Source organism: Neoarius graeffei, chromosome 7 (assembly GCF_027579695.1).
Source record: "Neoarius graeffei isolate fNeoGra1 chromosome 7, fNeoGra1.pri, whole genome shotgun sequence".
Lineage (NCBI taxonomy): Eukaryota > Metazoa > Chordata > Actinopteri > Siluriformes > Ariidae > Neoarius > Neoarius graeffei.
Window position 1 is genome coordinate 51,161,303 of NC_083575.1, and position 21,672 is coordinate 51,182,974.

The following is a 21,672-nucleotide window of genomic DNA, read 5'->3' on the forward strand; positions in this document are numbered from 1 at the left end:
TATTGTCCTCATGAACAAAATGATTTGGTGTTAATAGGGATCATCCTTTTTACACCGTGTACTCATCTGTTAGAGGTACAGCGAGGCTGAGAAAGCTATGGAGCAAGTCCTGAAGCTGGATAAGGATTGTGATGAGGCAGCCAATGACCTTTTCTACTGCAAAGTGCTGCAGTTGATGGTTAGTGAAGGAGCAGAGTCTGTCTTTTATATTCACAAAGTCGATGAGACATTTGTTGATTATGCTGATGAGAAATAAATATGGTGTTCATAGATGATGTGAGTGAGTGAGTGCAAAAGACTGTGAAAGATAAAAATGTCTTGTTTGCTTCTGTTCAACAGGATCTTGGATATGAAGAGGAGCAAAGTGTGCTTCTGCTTGAGAAGTACAGCACAGTACAGGCTGTTCTGACCACCAGAGGTACGCTAGTAAATGAGACTATGAATTATTAAATGATGTGAGTAGTATGAAAATAATACAGGTCTCCCAACCCTGACATAGTCTGGGTTTCTAAATACAACAGTATGACGCTTTTGGGGTTCAAGGAGGGAAATGAGGAGCCGGGAGAGAGGATTGCGACAACTGAAAAGTGTACTTTTATTTATTTTCACTTTTGCTTTTCAGCGGGGTTTTTTTTTTTTTTTTTTAGTTTATTCATGCTGCTGCACATGACTAAATTCTACTCGGTTCTAAACGTTTTTGAAGAGTTTCTTTCTTTAGCGTCATGTCTGTCAGAGAGATTATGATTGTAAGTCTACAGAGTTCTGCATTGAGTTGTTGACCTTTGATTCAGTGAATTTCAGGACTAGTACTTTTCCTGTAGTTGTAAACATTCTGATGTAGCTGAAAGAGTGTTTAGAGCTTCAGCCCATATCCCCCATCTCATCTCATCATCTGTAGCCGCTTTATCCTGTTCTACAGGGTCGCAGGCAAGCTGGAGCCTATCCCAGCTGACTACGGGCGAAAGGCGGGGTACACCCTGGACAAGTCGCCAGGTCATCACAGGGCTGACACATAGACACAGACAACCATTCACACTCACATTCACACCTACGGTCAATTTAGAGTCACCAGTTAACCTAACCTGCATGTCTTTGGACTGTGGGGGAAACCGGAGCACCCGGAGGAAACCCACGCGGACACGGGGAGAACATGCAAACTCCGCACAGAAAGGCCCTCGCCGGCCATGGGGCTCGAACCCAGGACCTTCTTGCTGTGAGGCGACAGCGTTAACCACTACACCACCGTGCCGCCTCCCATATCCCTAGCAACATGAACTATGGACTTGAATTACCTTTGTATTAGTTGTAGTATGATACTTGAAAATCTGTTGAATTAACAAGCTTCATGCGATAATGATAATGAACAGGTAGTGCATACTTATAATAATCTGATTAGTACAGATAGATGATCATCATACACAGAGATTATACAGTAGCAGTGAAGTTTGGACCGAGGTACACTAGTAAATGAGATTATGAATTATTGAATGCCATGAATAGTGCAGTCACTCTTTCAGCCACTTGAGGGCAATATTGCCATTGACTTATAGAAATGGTATTACTAGGAGGGAAATGGACAGTGGTGAAAAAGGGTCAAGTGTTCTTAATCATCAGATCATTTATTTATTTATTTATTTTTTTACAGCAGCAAACAGTGACTCTACACTCCTTCAGCCAGGGTGAGTGAAAACAGCTGCCTGCAGTGTTTCTTTACACTTTCCTTTATTGCATGCATATTGCATGTGTCTCAAGGGTTTGCTCATTATTGCTCTGCCTCTCCTTCCATCTCCGAAGTCCGTGCCCTTCTCTCTGGGTGGGTAACGTAACCACAGAACTGACGGAGAAGCACCTGTGGGACCTTTTCAAAAAGTAAGACTGGAGCTCCGAGACTCTTCGGCTTTGCTGTATTACACTTGTTTATTTTCCACCATCCTGTCGTGTTGACTTGCCCCTGCTTGTTTTTTCCAGCCATGGAGAAATCGAGAGCATCCGAGTGTTGCACGAGCGTTTCTGTGCCTTCGTAAACTTCAAGAATGCCAGCATGGCTGCACGGGCAATGGAAAAGCTCAATGTGAGTCGAGTACTTTTTCAGAGATGTTTGTTTGAGTATAATATTTCTGACATTGTTGCCTCGTGATGCACTGTAAACATTTTTTACTGTCGTCTGAACAGATTTTTCCTCCCTCATTTGCTCACATGTAAATTCCCACCCATGAGCCAGCTCTCCCCGTTCACACAGCATGCCTCTAGGACACATGAAATTGTCTTTTCAACCTGCTGCTCATGCTGCATCACAGAGCCATATAATGCTCTCAGCAGAAAGCATTATCTGCCCTTTTCCGCATACACAAGCTTAGACGGCCACGATCGTCTACCGTCACTGTGATTGATGAGGGACAGTAATGTTATCCCTCTTTCCCAGACAGCTTGGCTACTCTTGCTTCTTTGGCTCCCGGACATGGAAGACTGTGGTATCATCGGGACTCAAACTCGCAATTTCCTGATAATAGTGAACAGGTTTCTTGATGGATTATTGCTATTAAGCACAAGGTCATATGTGCGGGGTCTCGGCACGACTTCAGAAGGCGATTTTGCAACAAGACACAAGTAATAAGTTATTTGAATGGTATTTGAGTGTGGTTTGAAATGTCATTTTACCCTTAACAGGGCCATTCGATAGAAAACACCCGGTTAGTGGTCCGGTATCCAGACAGACGTATCCTGAAACCATTCCCTGTTTCTGCTGCACCACAGGCTGCAGGGACTGCTGGGTAATGAGCTTTACATTAAAGTGTCTGGGATTTTGTCTAAAGAACTCTGGTGTTTTGTTGAGAATATATAGTGTGTGTGTCTTCCAGAGCAAGGCGCAGGGGTCCTGTCAATGGAGATGAGTGCTATTTCTGGAGGACCACTGGCTGTCATTTTGGGGACAAGTGTCACTATAAACACATTCCTGAACAGCGAGGCAAAGACCGAAAGCCCTGGCAGCCCTGAATCCGTGCACTCTTCCGCCTCTCTTCACCCTCACCTTTGTTTCTAAATTATTTTCTATTTTTCTTACTCGGAGCCAGAGGAAATGGAAAGAGATTGCATGGACTGTGCAAGTTCAGAGACCTTTGAATGGGACTTGGGCCTGCATTCTCTTACTATGATGCTCTTGGCTCAGATCAAAAAAATGACCGTGGTGCCATGGAGTTGGTTCAAAGTGATGTTCTCACTTTCAGATTCCCAGAAAATGAAGATAACAACTTGGAACAGTGAGCAGCCCCTTTAACAAAGTTTTGGGTGTTTGGCTGAGGCTGGAGTTTCAGGCCAGACCTGGTGTCTCCTATCATCTCTGCTCTTCTTTCTTCTGTGCCAACACCACTGGCTGAGCCAAAGCACAGCCTCTGATTGCTTCTCACCTTTTGAGTTCATCCCAAACAAACGCCTTTTATATTGATGGGGTGTGGTGAAGCCTTTCTCCCATGTACTTTTATGCCTTATCAAGAAAACTTGCACAAAAAAGTGGTTGGTTAAAGTCTCGGGGTAAAATCTCCTGAGAAGTGTCAGGAGGTCCCCCTTCCCCATCATGAAAGAGCATGGTCTTTTAATTTGAGAGCAGTACTTATTCATTTCATGTTCATATTTTGTAATGTGCTCGCTCTCTGTCTCTCAAATAGCCCCTGTTCGCATGCAAATTTGCTCTACTACTACTCAAACCTGCTTGTGCGCTGTCTCTCCTCTCTCTCTTTTTCAAACAGTAATCTATCTAGAAGTAAAGCGAACACACCCAAGGAGGCAGAGATGGTTTCCTTGGTCAAAGTCATACTTTGCATCCTGTTTGTTTGGTGGCTTTTGATCAGGCCATATCACCAAATCTATTAGAGAGTGCAGAAATCTGTGAGTAGAAGATTTGTGAGCGCACAAAAACGGTCTGCATGCGAGTAGGGGTTATTAGAGGGAGAGAGGGGAAAAATCTGAACATGAATGAATACTGCTCTCAAATTGAAAGACCATATACTTGATTAAAGATGGGAATAAAACTTCGTATGTGTGAGGATTTTCTTTAAACCAAAGAATAATACTGTTTTCTGTGGAGTACAAATTAATGTTAAATAACATTAGTGAGACAGAAATATAATTTTATATTTGTTTGGTTATCATGTGCCCCCCCCCTTTTTTATATATATTTTTTAAAATACTGTTGCAGTATAGTGTTGAGTTGTCGTAAACAGCATTTCCCCCCCCCCCCCCCCCAAAAAAAAAGGCTCCTTGATGTGTTAAAAACGCATTCATACTTGATTAAAATCAACATTTTATTCAAACAGTTCCCTTTCTATATTGTTGCACTTTATACTTCAGCACACACTATGTGGAATTTTCAAGTATTGTTAGATTGGGAGATGGTGCATATTTTTAATATGAAGAATTGGTTTTATATTGAAATGTGCATTAAGACATTTTCCAAAGGTATTGACTACAATTCTGGTTCTTTATCAGTTTCTTGTCGGCCTTTTCAAGGTGATAAGAATTATGTCTGCAATTCTGTCTCACTTCTTACCAAGCTACCTTAAATATTCAGTGTATTATGTTTAGGAAGTGATCCAAATGTTTTCATTGTTTGAATGAATGTTTTTCTTATTGTTCCTCTGTTTTTCCTTGATTGTGAAACCCAGGAAGTTGTTCTTACTTGTGCGTACTGGCCCAGGCCACTGTGGAATTTCTTCTTTAGCGTAATGTTTGTAGTAGCAGTTTATGTACACATGGTTTGGTTTTTCAAAAGATTTGTGTTGGTAAGCAGCAGAGCATCATTTATAGCATATGGATGGATGATTGACTGACTGATATTGGAGGATTTTTTTCTTTTTAAGATTATAAATGTTTGGAAGAAAATATTTACATGAAGAAATCTGATTGTGTTGAGGGCCTGATTTTATTGTTTGACAGTCTTGACCTAAAAAAAACATCACCACCAACAAAAAAAACACTAACAGCAGATGTGCAGAACTCTAGTCCTAAAAATGTGGATCCTGTGAATGTTTGGGGTTTTCCCTCCCTGATGCAGGCTTTGCGCAAACTCTCAGTTTTTGACAAACAGACGTGTTCAGAACCCAACCCCCCCCCCGAATCACACAAGTTTCCTAACATGTTGTGCACTGCATTGCTATAACAGTCATGTCCAACTTGATGCCTTTTTGCTAGTTTAGCACACTAGCCCAGACGGTTCAGTAATGCTTTCACAAATTGAACCCCGTGTTCAGTCCCATTAGACTTTAATTGAATTCAGTATCTAGTTTGAGAAACCTCAATTTTGTTAATTTGGGTTCTATCTATTGCCTTCCTGGAAAACATGGCATATCCACCAGTATGGATATTATCCTTCACATTACTGTGACGCATAATGGTTTAATAGTTTTTTGGTTCACCCTCTTCATGGTGTGTGTCTGTGTGTTTTGTTGTTGTTTTTTTTTTTACTCTAAAATAAGCTGATGGCTAACATATTGAAGAGTTTACATTACGGTCCCAAGCACAAAAATCTCTGTATTTTGTTTTGCATTACAATTTTCTCACTTCTATAAACCATAATACTTATTTTCTGTGCTTCATTAAACAGTTTTGAAACAAGTCTCTTCTGCCCCACATTTGCTGTCACCATCAGATCATAAAACAAAATCTTCCATGTTCCAGACACTTTTATGTAGCTGCAAGAGACTATAATTTTCTGTTAAACTTCTGATTTTTGTGTTGCTTTAAGTCCCCACCCCCCTTTGTCATTGCCATATTGTAACTTTTAATGTTCATCTCAATCACATGTCTCATTTAAGTAAGTGTTATGTCCTGCCCTGTACTGCCAAAGAGTTCCTTACAATAAATATACTGACTGTTCAAGTTTCTTCTTGGCTTCCATATTTGCTACCTTAAACAAATACAGAGAGATAAATGTCCTGCAGTACATTTATAAAATGTATTTTTTACTACAAAATTGGCTGAACATTGATGAACTGATCTTCTAGATTTAAAAATTTGACACTGTATAAAGGTCGAATTTGGCCACATACATAAATGGTGAATGTGCTGTGCACTTTTTTTTCTATATTTGTCATCTAAGGAGGTCAAGGGGAACATCAATGACCATTTTTGTCTAAAAATGTGACCATCTGTATAAGGCTTTGTTACATGTACAAATTAAAAACCTTTGTTGGATATCAATGATTAAAACCTGCTATTACCATATAAATTATACACAAACAAATGGAAAAAAAAACCCCATTTATATATATATATATATATATATATATATATATATATATACACACACACACACAGTGGGGGCAAAAAAGTATTTAGTCAGTCACCAATTGTGCAAGTTCTCCCACTTAAAAAGATGAGAGAGGCCTGTAATTTTCATCATAGGTATACTTCAACTATGAGAGACAAAATGAGAAAAAAAAATCCAGAAAATCACATTGTCTGATTTTTAAACAATTTATTTGGTCAATAACAAAAGTTCATCTCAATACTTTGTTATATACCCTTTGTTGGCAATGACAGAGGTCAAACGTTTTCTGTAAGTCTTCACAAGGTTTTCACACACTGCTGCTGGTATTTTGGCCCATTCCTCCATGCAGATCTCCTCTAGAGCAGTGAGGTTTTGGGGCTGTTGCTGGGCAACACGGACTTTCAACTCCCTCCAAAGATTTTCTATGGGGTTGAGATCTGGAGACTGGCTAGGCCACTCCAGGACCTTGAAATGCTTCTTACGAAGCCACTCCTTCGTTGCCCGGGCGGTGTGTTTGGGATCATTGTCATGCTGAAAGACCCAGCCACATTTCATCTTCAATGCCCTTGCTGATGGAAGGAGGTTTTCACTCAAAATCTCACGATACATGGCCCCATTCATTCTTTCCTTTACACGGATCAGTCGTCCTGGTCCCTTTGCAGAAAAACAGCCCCAAAGCATGATGTTTCCACCCCCATGCTTCACAGTAGGTATGGTGTTCTTTGGATGCAACTCAGCATTCTTTCTCCTCCAAACACGACAAGTTGAGTTTTTACCAAAAAGTTCTATTTTGGTTTCATCTGACCATATGACATTCTCCCAATCCTCTTCTGGATCATCCAAATGCTCTCTAGCAAACTTCAGACGGGCCTGGACATGTACTGGCTTAAGCAGGGGGACATGTCTGGCACTGCAGGATTTGAGTCCCTGGTGGCGTAGCGTGTTACTGATGGTAGCCTTTGTTACTTTGGTCCCAGCTCTCTGCAGGTCATTCACTAGGTTCTGGGATTTTTGCTCACTGTTCTTGTGATCATTTTGACCCCACGGGGTGAGATCTTGCGTGGAGCCCCAGATCGAGGGAGATTATCAGTGGTCTTGTATGTCTTCCATTTTCTAATAATTGCTCCCACAGTTGATTTCTTCACACCAAGCTGCTTACCTATTGCAGATTCAGTCTTCCCAGGCTGGTGCAGGTCTACAATTTAGTTTCTGGTGTCCTTTGACAGCTCTTTGGTCTTGGCCATAGTGGAGTTTGGAGTGTGACTGTTTGAGGTTGTGGACAGGTGTCTTTTATACTGATAACGAGTTCAAACAGGTGCCATTAATACAGGTAACGAGTGGAGGACAGAGGAGCCTCTTAAAGAAGTTGTTACAGGTCTGTGAGAGCCAGAAATCTTGCTTGTTTGTAGGTGACCAAATACTTATTTTACCGAGGAATTTACCAATTAATTCATTAAAAATCCTACAATGTGATTTCCTGGATTCTTTCCCCCCATTCTGTCTCTCATAGTTGAAGTGTACCTATGATGAAAATTACAGGCCTCTCTCATCTTTTTAAGTGGGAGAACTTGCACAATTGGTGGCTGACTAAATACTTTTTTGCCCCACTGTATGTATATATCAATATAATATAATTTTTTTTTCATAATTTAACTCCAAAAAGTAAACTTTCGTATATTCATTGTACATAAAGTGAAATATTTAAAACCTTTTTTTTTGCTTTAATTTTAATGATTATGGCTTATAGCTCATGAAAATCAGAAATCCAGTATTGCAAATTATTTGATTATTTCCTAAGATCAATCAAAAAAGATTTACAATCCAGAAATGTTCAACTTCTGAAAAGTATGTTCATTTACACACCCAAGACTTGGTTGGGTCTCCTTTACCACAAATTATTGCATCAATGCAGTGTGAGGTGTTCTTGAAGCCCAGGTTGCTTTGATGGCGTCCTTCAGCTCATCTGTGTTTTTGGTTCGGGTGTTTCTCATCTTCCTCTTGACCCTATAAATTCTCTATGGGGTTCAGGTCAGGTGAGTTGGCTGGCCAATCAAACACCGTAATATTATAGTCAGCAAACCATTTGGTAGTAGTTTTGGCACTGTGGGCAGGTGCTCAGTCCTGCTGGAAAAGGAAATCGGCATCTCCATAAAGCTTGTCAGCAGATGGAAGCATGAAGTGCTCTAAAATCACCTGGTAGATGGGTGTGTTGACTTTGGATTTGATAAAACACAGTGGACCAACACCAGCAGATGGCATGGCACCCCAAATCATCACAGACTGTGGAAACTTCACACTGGACTTCAAACACCTTGGATTCTGTACCTCTCCACTCTTCCTTCAGACTCTAGGACATTGATTTCCAAATGAAATGCAAAATTTACTTTCATCTGAAAAGAGGACTTTGCACTACTGAGCAACAGTCCAGTTCTTTCTCTCCCTAGCCCAGGTAAGATGCTTCTGATGTCTCTGGTTCAGGAGTGGCTTGATATTAGGAATGTGACAGTTGTAGCCCTTTTCCTGAAGACGTCTGTGCATGGTGGCTCTTGATACACCGACACCAGCCTCAGTCCACTCCTTGTGAAGCTCTCTCAAGTTCTTGAATCAACTTTTTTTTTGACAATCCTCTCAAGGCTGCAGTCATCCCTGTTGCTTGTGCACCTTTTCCAGCCATCCTTTTCAGCAATGACCTTCTGTGGCTTACCCTCTTTGTAGAGGGTGTCGATGATTTTCTTTAGAATGACTGTGAAGTCAGCAGTCTTCCCCATGATTGTGGTTGCATGTACTGAACTAGATTGAGAGGTACACAGTATTTATGCCATTTTACTCAAACTCGAAATATTCTAATATTTTGAGGTTTTTTTTATTATTATTGTTCTATAGGCCATACTTATTAAAATAGAAAAATGCTCGAAACATTTTAGTTTACATGTAATGAGTCTAGAATTTATGAAATTTTAACTTTTTTAAATAATTGATCGAAAATATTGAACTTTTGCACAATGCTCTAACTGTATGAGATGCACTTGTGTTTTATACAAGTAAGGTAAACTTTCATATATTCTATATTTATGGCATGTAAAGTGAAATATCTTAAGCCTTTTTTTGTTTTAATTTTGATGATTATGGCTTATAGCTCCTGAAAATCAGAAATCCAGTATCTCAAATTATTAGTATATTTGTCATTCTGGTCTAGTCACATGGCAAAAGTTAGTTTTCTTGAACGGACACTGATGTGCCGCCCTTCACCCTTTACAGTACAAAATGCCCAGTAACCAAAAGTTTATTCTGTATTTTTGAACTTATGATAAAACATCTTATCCCTTCTTTATTTAAGACTGCATGCAGTAGAGACTGGGTTTTTAGCTGTGAAGAATGAATGTAAAATTGTGTGTATGCTTGTGTGTCCTTGGTAGTCACCAGGGGGAGTAGTTGCTCAGCTGTAAGAATTTATTTATTATTATTATTTCTTTTTTGGGGGGACAGAAAATAAACACCGATTCATTAATCTTTAGTCTGTTTCTACAGGCACAGCTATCTCGGTCTGAGTGATTTCTGCTTCTCAGCCCTAATCACAGATGTTCATGTTCATATGCAGAAGATGCTTCTCTGTCATCAGTGATATAAAAGGATGCTTTGGTAGGCCACTGGAATGTTTTTAAAGGAACACTAGCAGCTCCAATGTTTGTGTGTGTATGGGAAAAATGCTGCTCTGTCTAAATGTCGGACTTGCCGAACTGGAGAAATGGATAGAGCCACCAACGTTTCTATGTACGTGTGCATGACCACCAGACTACTGTTATGGTTTGGGGCCAGTGGTTTGTGGCTCTGGTTTATTGTTGTTTAAACAACAACAAAAGAAAGTCTATTGATAAAAGTGGAAGATATGAGGTAAGGTTGGTCTGGGATAAACCTCCAAATATCTCCTGAAGTTTCTGCAGTTATTGTACGTGGTCTCTCAGTGGGCTCCTTATATAGTATCAAATGGCCTCCTGCCCCCTTTATATGGTATGCTAAATGTACTCACTCTCCACTTTATTAGGGACACCTACACATTCATCCAGCCATCTAATCAGTCAATCATATGGCAGCAGCGCAATGCAAAAATAATTCGGATTCAAGAGCTTCAGTTAATGTTTAAAGCAAATATCAGAATGATCTGTGATTTCAACCATGGCATGGATATTGGTACCAGATAAGCTGTATTTCAGAAACTGTTGATTTTCATGCATAACTGTCTCTAGAGTTTACACAGGATGGTACAAAATAAAATAAAAAACAAAAACTGTGAGTGAGCGACAGTTCTGTGGGTGGAATCGCCTTGTTTTTGAGAGAGGTCAAAGGAAAATGGCCAGATTGGTTTGAGCTGCTATAGTAACTCAGGAGTGGAATCTGAAACTTTGTCAGCCAATAACAAGAAACTGGGTTAGGAAAAGAAAGAAAGAAACCAATTAAAGAGAAAAAAAAATCACCTGGTCTTTTTTCAGTCTTTAGCTGTCCAGTTTCAGTGAGTCTGTGCCCATGGATTTCTGTTCTTGGCTGACAGGAGTGGAACCTAATGTGGTCTTCTGCTGTTGTAGCCCATCCACCTCAAGGTTTGATTTGTTGTGCCTGCTGAAATGCCTTTCTGCTCACCATGGTTGTAAAGAGTGATTATTTGAGTTACTATAGACTTCCTGTCAACTTGAACCAGTCTGGTTATTCTCCTCTGATCTCTCTCAAGTTATTTCAGCCTGCAGACACTCAGCACACAGGCTGTGTGGGTCCCCCCCCGCACACACATCATTCAATGTAAGACTGTTGTGTGTGAAAATCCCAGGAGATCAACAGTGTCTGAAATACTCAAGCTAGTCCAACTGGCACCAATATCCATGCCACGTTTGAAATTAGAGATCACATTTTTTCCCGCTTTATTGTAATACTGGATGTGGACATTAACTGAAGCTCTTGACCTATATTTGCATGATTTTTTTTTTTCTCATTGTGCTGCTACTAGAGGATTGGCTGACTTTGATAACTGCATGAATGTGTAAGTGTACAGGTGTTCCTCCTAAAACGGATGGTGTGTATACATGTACAATACCAGCCTAAAGTTTGGACGCACCTCCTAATTCAGTGTTTTTTCCTTTATTTTTATTATTATTAATGACTACACTTCATGTCTCAAAGTAATGATGGATGTCATTTCTCTTTACTTAGTTGAGTGGTTCTTGGCATCTCATCTCATCTCATCTCATCATCTCTAGCCGCTTTATCCTGTTCTACAGGGTCGCAGGCAAGCTGGAGCCTATCCCAGCTGACTATGGGCGAAAGGCGGGGTACACCCTGGACAAGTCGCCATGGTCATCACAGGGCGGTTCTTGACATAATATGGATAACTACAGTTGTTGAACAGGGCTCGTTACTGTATTTTTGCTGGTTAAGATAATACCGATAGGATGCAAAGTTTCATAAACATAAACTGTGGCTACTTTGATAAATCTAAAATATGAAACATTTTGTTTTTTTAACACTTTTTTTACCACACAATTCCAAATATGTTCCATATGTTATTTCATGGCGGCACGGCGGTGTAGTGGTTAGCGCTGTCGCCTCACAGCAAGAAGGTCTGGGTTCGAGCCCTGTGGCCGGCGAGGGCCTTTCTGTGTGGAGTTTGCATGTTCTCCCCGTTTCCGCGTGGGTTTCCTCCGGGTGCTCCGGTTTCCCCCACAGTCCAAAGACATGCAGGTTAGGTTAACTGGTGACTCTATTGCCGCTTTTCCACTACAAACGCGGCTGAGTCGGGCTGAGCCATGCCGTGCTGAGTTGGGCTGAGTCGAGCTGAGCGGGGCTGTTGGAGTTGCATTTCGACTACAACCGCGCTGAACCGTGATGGCTGGAAGTGGGTGGACACATTGGGTGGGGTTAGTGAAAGTGGGTGGACGTCACGTGATGTCGTTAAGCAGCGCAAACAGTGACATCAGTGAGCTTTTAAGCGGTAGTCTCACGACCCGGATAGTAAACAATAAACATGGAGGACATGGAGTCGTTAGTGTTGCTGGTCTTGGTTCTGTGGCTTGTTGTCACCGACAGCGCCAACAGATACTGGCAAGAGCATATAGATGAGGCGAGGCGCATAAGGCTTCAGAAATTCTCGTAATTCGTAATTCTTCTTCTTCCGGGTTTACGGTGTTTACAGATCCCAGCGTGCTTGCGGGGCGTGTGTGGGCATGTGAGGACACTCCTCCTCACCAATCAGTGCACAGGGGAGTGTCTGCTCACGCCCCCATCCTCACTCGGCACAGTTTGGCTCGCTTCAGCCCTACTCCAAAACCGTGCGAGTTTTAGGGGCTAAGCAGGGCTGAAGCGAGCTGAGTCGTGCTGTTCTTTGGTAGTCGAAACGCGAGCCGTGTCGGACTGAAGTGAGCTGAAGCGAGCTGAAGTGAGCTGAAAAAGGGTAGTGGAAAAGGGCCATAAATTGACCGTAGGTGTGAATGTGAGTGTGAATGGTTGTCTGTGTCTATGTGTCAGCCCTGTGATGACCATGGCGACTTGTCCAGGGTGTACCCCGCCTTTCGCCCGTAGTCAGCTGGGATAGGCTCCAGCTTGCCTGCAACCCTGTAGAACAGGATAAAGCGGCTAGAGATAATGAGATGAGATGTTATTTCATAGTTTTGATGTCTTCAGTATTGTCATACAATGTAGAAAATAGTCAAAATACAGAAAAGTCTATGAATGAGTAGTGGTGTCCAAACTTTTAACTGGTACTGTGTATATATAACTACACCAATGCAAAAGTGATCAGCTCTCTTTTCTTGTATGGTATCTGATCCGAAAGGCCATACTGATGCATAATTTCTCTATTTTTCCAGACAAAACACTATTTAATTTATTAATTCATTCTTCATTGAGGGCTTTATCCTGGACAGGATTGCAGCCTATTTGGAGCCAATTCCAGGAACCCTGAGAAACACACCCTAGATGACACCTCAATCCATAGGACCCCACATGTACATATATTAAAGGCTCATACATGCCTAGAGGCCATTTAGAGTTGCCAGTCCACCTCCTGGGATAGTTTCAAGAGGTGGGAGGAAACCAGGAAGACCCAGAGGAAACCTCCATGGACAGTAGGAGAACCTAAAGAGAGTAATCTGTGGACTCAAGACTGATGCTCATGTAAATTCATAGTACATCTCAGGGATACAGCCAGTTGGTTTGGTCATCTTACAGTATTGGAAACTTGATGTGGTGATTAGTATTTATGCATTTATGATCATGTTATGAATTGACTGTGTGCCAATATCAGCTTACTCACAAACAAGCTGTCTCTGTCTCACTAATTATCATCAAAGTGTCTTAACATTTACCACCTTTACAAACAGCAGGCAATGCAAAATACAATGTCTAACATGTGTAGTTAAGTTTTGACATGATTTATGTTATTGTCGTCCCTTTTCTTTCTACACTCAACAGCCATTTTAATAGAAACTTGTTCTTGATTCTAAGATTCCTGTTCTTGGCTGCAGGAGTGGAACCCAATGTGGTCTTCTGCTGTTGCATGCTGAGATGCTTTTCTGCTTGCCATGGTTGTAAAGAGTGATTATATGAGCCACTATATCCTTCCTGGCAGCTCAAACCAATCTGTGCTGAGTTTCCCAAAAGCATCGTTGCACAAAGATCATCGTTAAATGGTAGAGCGAGCAGCACAATGAACACTCTCTCCTAGTTAAGATGCTCTTAGCATTACGAGGCTTTTGGGAAACCCACCACTGACCATTTTCCTCTGGCCTCTCTGGGGATGCAGCACAGAGCTATTGCTCACTCAATGTTTTTTGTTTTTCACACCATTCTGTGTAAACTCTAGAGACTGTGTGTGGAAAACCCCAGGAGATCAGCCGTTTCTGAAATACTCAAAACCAGTCCATCTGGCACCAACATCCATGCCACAGTGAAAATCACACTTTGAGATCACAATTTTTCCCATTCTGATGTTTGACGTGAACATTAACGATAGCTCTTGATTTGTATCTGCATGATTTTATGCACTGTGCTGCTGTCAAGGGATTGGCTGATTAGACAACTGCATAAAACAGCAGGTGTATGGGTGTACCTAATAAAGTGGCCAGTGAGTGTATATAACCAGATGGTCGGCTATATGATCGTAGCTGCAGGAATGGAACAGTGATCATGTTAGCATACCTACAGCTAGCAGACACAAACATTGCTGTATTTTACTACGAGTTTGTACCCACAACCCAACCAAAAATACTAAAAATCTCAGAGATTAAATGTTTAGACCTCGAGGAGGCACTGGCCAATTTCCATAGCCTGGCAAGCCAGACTAAATGTGAATATTTAGTCTGGCCTCGATCCGTAGACATTTCTGAAGGGTGTGGGTGGAACAAACCGCTGTCTTTCAAACTGTCTCTGTGCGTATAGGCCAACACTCTGACCAATCAGCGCAACAGTGACTGTGACGTAGTCAGAGCGACAGAAAGCAGTGGGGGAGACCTTGAAAAAAATAATTTTTCAAAATGCGTATTAATTAATAAACAGGTTCTAGATATTAAGAAGTTTGGAGATAATGACCACAAGTTTGGAGTCTGTACCACATACTTAACATACACTCTTATTTTTTTCAAGTGTTTTTCAAGGGTTTGCTTAAACTGTTTTTGAGAGTTTTTATTTAGTGGTGTTTGGTGAAATAATTTCCCTTAAATTTAAAATAACAGAAAAATAAGAAACAATCAAAAAGTAATGTTTCAAAGCTGTTTATTAATTCTTCGTACTGCACAAACTAGCCCCATCCTTTTGGCTACGAGCGGAGCCAGCTGGTAGATCAGACTTTTGCCATAGCCGGTCGGCAAAACAGCGAAAACGTCCTTCTTGAAAAGGAATGAGCGGAGAGTCTCTTCCTGCTCACGTTTCAACGAAAACTCCAAGTCTAATTCTTCTAAAACTGATTCCAAAGCGGAGTCAAACGCGCACTGTTCTCTAGCCGTAGCCATCTTTCCTGCTGTGCTTTCTCCAGCGTTGCGCAGCTTTGTCGTCACTCCTGCAAAAGCCCGCCCAAAGAATCCAAACAAAAACCTTGCGTTGTGATTGGCGGGCACGATTTGATGCCCGGGGTGTTTTTGTTTATATGGTGCGAGGCTAGACCCATTCGCGAAGCAAAAATATTTTTGGCCGCTAGGCGGGTGGGTCTAGTTTACTAGGCTACAATTCCCAGGGATTCAAGGTCAATCCTTTACGGTTGACACCATACATAGAGCTCTAAAAACTAAGCATGTGATGTGTAAGTGTAGTGTTGTTATTTTGTAAATAAGAAACAAGTACAAACACTGCTATAGTAGACAAATGTACAATACAGATTTTTAAAATTATTTGTGTAAAGGTTACAAACTTAATAGAAAGTGCAGGTGTGTGCGCGCATACTTTCTTTTCCTCTGTGTGATACTCCAAATTATACAGTTGCTGTTGTATTGTATTTCTTAGATATAACATTTTGTGTCACATCATCATACAGAGCATTTTATTAAACTTTCTTTGAGATTTGGATTGCTGATGAAGGATAACTCCAGCAGAATTTGTCAGTGTAGTTGCATGGTCTATATGACATCTGTGTGTTCATATACACAAGCCACACTGAGACTACATATACATTAAAGCTGTTCGAATGGGAAAGGTCTGTAGTTCATTTACATTGTAACTTGAAGAAACATTTATTTCATGAGGAAACCACTAATGCGTTGTGAGTGGATTAGTGTGTGTGTGTCCTTGGGATGTGGTGGAGAAAGCCCTTCTATTTCTGGGCCCTCATCCCTTCCAACCACCACCACTTTCTCTGAACACCAACAATATTCTGAGCCAAGAACTATAAGCAACTTTTGCAGCTATAAACGTGAGTTATGACCATATTAAGGAGATGGGACTGTTGTTGCTAGTGAGGATGTGTATGTAGAGGTTATCAATGCTGTTTTTTTTTTAAAACTGATATCACAGCGGGTGGCACGGTGGTGTAGTGGTTAGCGCTGTCGCCTCACAGCAAGAAGGTCCCGGGTTCGAGCCCCGTGGCCGGCGAGGGCCTTTCTGTGAGGAGTTTGCATGTTCTCCCCGTGTCCGCGTGGGTTTCCTCCGGGTGCTCCGGTTTCCCTCACAGTCCAAAGACATGCAGGTTAGGTTAACTGGTGACTCTAAATTGACCGTAGGTGTGAATGTGAGTGTGAATGGTTGTCTGTGTCTATGTGTCAGCCCTGTGATGACCTGGCGACTTGTCCAGGGTGTACCCTGCCTCTCGCCTGTAGTCAGCTGGGATAGGCTCCAGCTTGCCTGCGACTCTGTAGAACAGGATAAAGCGGCTACAGATAATGAGATGAGATGAGATCACAGCTTGACATATTAGCTAAACAGGAGTATGGCTGGATTAGACTTGAATAGCTAATTGTCAGCCTGTTTTTCTCTTCACTTTTTGGTTTATCAGCTGCAAATAAGTAACATTTCCACTCATTATGAGGAACTTCAAGACCTTGTCTCATTAACACCTGTTCATCTAAAACTAATACACTATTACGCTGGAGCCTTGTTGCATGATGAAGTTGTGGATTGTACAGTATATTGTTGAATTGGTACTTTACACTATTTATTTACTTATTTTTTTTTTACTTACCATATACTATAGAGCTTGTCATTGCTCTGGTGTTTCCTTTTTCATGCTAATTCAAACAAGCAACAGTTAAAACCAGAAAACACAATATACAGACCACTACAGAATAATGAGGAAATATCAAGCATGGGACTAAACAATGAAACCACAGTCTTTGAATTATGGTAAGTGCAAACAAACTAGTAGTTCCAGTGAATTAAAGGTTGAAGAGGGTGGGGTGGCTGTTCCTGGAGAGCAGGAAGAAGGACCAAATAATGAATGTGGAAACCAAAAAAGGACAAGTTGGGTGTATGGAGTATGGTGAGGAAAATGGGTCAGAATCAAGAAAATAAGTAACCATTGCTGGCAGTCAGGAAAAATCCCACACTAGCATCTCATTATTATGAAAAAAAAGAAAGAAAGTAGGATAGTGTTTATTATAACAGCAAAGAGGGGACTAAATCTGGAATAGGATGTTCAAAAGTACATATGGGTGTGATGGTCAGGTATCCACAAACTTTTGGCCATATATATATATATATATATATATATATATATATATATATATATATATATATATATATACAGTAGTGCTTGAAAGTTTGTGAACTCTTTAGAATTTTCTATATTTCTGCATAAATATGACCTAAAACATCATCAGATTTTCACACAAGTCTTAAAAGTAGATAAAGAGAACCCAGTTAAACAAATGAGACAAAAATATTATACTTGGTAATTTATTTTTTGAGGAAAATGATCCAATATTACATATCTGTGAGTGGCAAAAGTATGTGTACCTCTAGGATTAGCAGTTAATTTGAAGGTGAAATTAGAGTCAGGTGTTTTCAATCAATAGGATGACAAATCAGGTGTGAGTGGGCACCCTGTTTTATTTAAAGAACAGGGATCTATCAAAGTCTGAGCTTCACTACACATGTTTGTGGAAGTGAATCATGGCACGAACAAAGGAGATTTCTGATGACCTCAGAAAAAGCATTGTTGATGCTCATCAGGCTGGAAAAGGTTACAAAACCATCTCTAAAGAGTTTGGACTCCACCAATCCACAGTCAGACATATTGTTTACAAATGGAGTAAAATTCAAGACCATTGTTACCCTCCCCAGGAGTGGTCGACCAACAAAGATCACTCCAAGAGCAAGGTGTGTAATAGTTGGCGAGGTCCCAAAGGACCTCAGGGTTACTTCTAAGCAACTTAAGGCCTCTCTCACATTGGCTAATGTTAATGTTCATGAGTCCACCATCAGGAGAACACTGAACAACAACGGTGTGCATGGCAGGGTAGCAAGGAGAAAACCACTGCTCTTCAAAAGAACATTGCTGCTCGTCTGCAGTTTGCTAAAGATCACGTGGATAAGCCAGAAGGCTATTGGAAAAATGTTTTGTGGATGGATGAGACCAAAATAGAACTTTTTGGTTTAAATGAGAAGCGTTATGTTTGGAGAAAGGAAAACACTGCATTCGAGCATAAGAACCTTATCCCATCTGTGAAACATGGTGGTGGTAGTATCATGGTTTGGGCCTGTTTTTCTGCATCTGGGCCTGGACGGCTTGCCATCATTGATGGAACAATGAATTCTGAATTATACCAGCGAATTCTAAAGGAAAATGTCAGGACATCTGTCCATGAACTGAATCTCAAGAGAAGGTGGGTCATGCAGCAAGACAACGACCCTAAGCACACAAGTCGTTCTACCAAAGAATGGTTAAAGAAGAATAAAATTTAATGTTTTGAAATGGCCAAGTCAAAGTCCTGACCTTAATCTAATGGAAATGTTGTAGAAGGACCTGAAGTGAGCAGTTCATGTGAGGAAACCCACCAACATCCCAGAGTTGAAGCTGTTCTGTATGGAAGAATGGGCTAAAATTCCTCCAAGCCGGTGTGCAGGACTGATCAACAGTTACTGGAAATGTTTAGTTGCAGTTATTGCTGTACAAGGGGGTCACACCAGATACTGAAAGCAAAGGTTCACATACTTTTGCCACTCACAGACATATAATATTGGATCATTTTCCTCAATAAATAAAAGAGCAAGTATAATATTTTTGTCTCATTTGTTTAACTGGGTTCTCTTTATCTACTTTTAGGACTTGTGTGAAAATCAGATGATGTTTTAGGTCATATTTATGCAGAAATATAGAAAATTCTAAAGGGTTCACAAACTTTCAAGCACCACTGTATATCCATCCATCCATCCATCCATCCATCCATCCATCCATCATCTGTAGTCGCTTATCCTGTTCTACAGGGTTGCAGGCAAGCTGGAGCCTATCCCAGCTGACTACGGGCGAAAGGCGGGGTACACCCTGGACAAGTCGCCAGGTCATCACAGGGCTGACACATAGACACAGACAACCATTCACACGCACATTCACACCTACGGTCAATTTAGAATCACCAGTTAACCTAACCTGCATGTCTTTGGACTGTGGGGGAAACCGGAGCACCCGGAGGAAACCCACGGGGAGAACATGCATGCAAACTCCGCACAGAAAGACCCTCGCCGGCCACGGGGCTCGAACCCGGACCTTCTTGCTGTGAGGTGACAGTGCTAACCACGACACCACCATGCCATATATATATATATATATATATATATATATATATATATATATATATATATATATATATACACACACACAAACACATACATAGGGCAGCACGGTGGTGTAGTGGTTAGCGCTGTTGCCTCACAGCAAAAAGGTCCGGGTTTGAGCCCCGTGGCCGGCGAGGGCCTTTCTGTGCGGAGTTTGCATGTTCTCCCCGTGTCCGCGTGGGTTTCCTCCGGGTGCTCCGGGATAGGCTCCAGCTTGCCTGCAACCCTGTAGAACAGGATAAAGCGGCTAGAGATAATGAGGTGAGATAAACATTACACACTCACCAGCCACTTTATTAGGTACACCCATCCACATGCAGTTATTTAATCAGCCGTTCCCTTGCCAGCCACATGATGCATAAAATCATGCCGATACAAATCAAGAGCTTCAGTTAATGTTCACTTCAAACATCAGAATGGGAAAATTTGTGATTGCTATGACTTTCACTGTGGCATGGGTGTTGGTACCAGATGGCTTGGTTTGAGTATTTCAGAAACTGCTGATCTCCTGGGGTTTCCACACACAACACTCTCTAGAGTTTACACAGAACTGTGCGACAAACAACACCAACAACAAAAAAGCATTGAATAAGCGACAGTTGTGTGGATGGAAACGTCTTGCTGATAAGAGAAGTCGGAGGAAAATGGCCAGATTGGTTCGAGCTGCCAGGAAGGATATAGTAACTCATCACAACTCTTTACAACTGTGGTGAGCAGAAAAGCATCTCAGCATGCAGCAGCAGAAGACCACATTGGGTTCCACTCCTGCCAGCCAAGAACAGGAATCTTAGAATCAAGAACAAGTTCCTATTAAAGTGGCCAGTGTGTGTGTGTGTGTGTGTGTGTGTGTGTGTGTGTGTGTGTGTATCTATATATTTATTTTCCAGTGTACTAATGACAATACTGTGGTTTAAGACAAGCATGAAATAAAATTTAATTCTGTAAACTGCATCATTTATCATCACCAATCAGTTGGTTAACAAATAGTAAGTTATTGTATTGTAATAACAAGATCAATTCGTATGTTGTTTATGTAGCATATTTATCTCATAATAACAAGATTTTTTTTTTCTCATAAGATGCTGATTGGGATTTTCTTTTCTCCCATGGTAGCAATATGTCTCCAGATTATCTAGATCAGGATTAGAGCAGAAATTAAACTTTGAATATGACTGGGAATGCATGCGGTTCATGCTTAATACATTACTCGTTAATGTTGAATCATCATTCTATCACTGTATAATATGTTAACCCATAACTGTCCATGTCAAATTATTCTACAACTACAATGTAATGGAAAAGAAATTTCACACAAATACATGGCTGACTAGCAAGATCCTGTCTGTAACAGTACTTTACATTATCTTAAAACTGTCCATCTCATGCATTTTCAGTTCTGTCTTTAAACTGTTTCACTGGGAAGTGTGGCTAAAAAAAAATTAGCTTGAGGTCTTAAATTCATCCATCCATCCATCCATCCATTATCTGTAGCCACTTATCCTGTCCTACAGGGTCGCAGGCAAGCTGGAGCCTATCCCAGCTGACTATGGGCGAGAGGCGGGGTACACCCTGGACAAGAGGTCTCATCTCATCTCATTATCTCTAGCCGCTTTATCCTGTTCTACAGGGTCGCAGGCAAGCTGGAGCCTATCCCAGCTGACTACGGGCGAAAGGCGGGGTACACCCTGGACAAGTCACCAGGTCATCGCAGGGCTGACACATACAACCATTCACACCTACGGTCAATTTAGAGTCACCAGTTAACCTAACCTGCATGTCTTTGGACTGTGGGGGAAACCGGAGCACCCAGAGGAAACCCACACGGACACGGGGAGAACATGCAAACTCCGCACAGAAAGGCCCTCGCTGGCCACGGGGCTCGAACCCAGGACCTTCTTGCTGTGAGGCGACAGTGCTAACCACTACACCACCGTGCCGCCGGACAAGAGGTCTTAAATTAGTTTTTTTTAATGCAGTTAAATTTGTTTAAATCTGTCCATATCCATGTTACAAAAATTTCTGACTTCTGCTCAGAGTGGGGGTGAACAGGAGGAGGTGCTATAATTTAAAAAGGCAGTTGTTTATTGTTGGAGAGCATGTATTTATTTCACAGCACCTCAAATTGTGGCTAGGGGTTGATCCAGGCTTTGGAGGGTAATTACAGAGGTGGA

General features: G+C 41.3%; 1 protein-coding gene across 4 annotated transcripts in view; it reads left to right on the forward strand.

Moving 5' to 3' along the window:
* zgc:123010 (uncharacterized protein LOC641500 homolog) overlaps positions 1-5,871 on the forward strand; it is a 59,509-nt gene extending 53,638 nt beyond the window's left edge. For 3 of the 4 annotated variants that reach the window (XM_060925895.1, XM_060925898.1, XM_060925896.1), the window contains exons 10-16: positions 74-178; positions 340-418; positions 1,646-1,679; positions 1,795-1,869; positions 1,969-2,071; positions 2,668-2,771; positions 2,859-5,871. In XM_060925895.1, the coding sequence (XP_060781878.1) occupies positions 74-178; positions 340-418; positions 1,646-1,679; positions 1,795-1,869; positions 1,969-2,071; positions 2,668-2,771; positions 2,859-2,994 (636 nt within the window). In that variant the 3' untranslated portion in view covers positions 2,995-5,871. The remainder of the gene's footprint in view (positions 1-73; positions 179-339; positions 419-1,645; positions 1,680-1,794; positions 1,870-1,968; positions 2,072-2,667; positions 2,772-2,858) is intronic. The other variant, XM_060925897.1, reaches the window with a different exon arrangement.
* Positions 5,872-21,672: the final 15,801 nt, after the last annotated feature.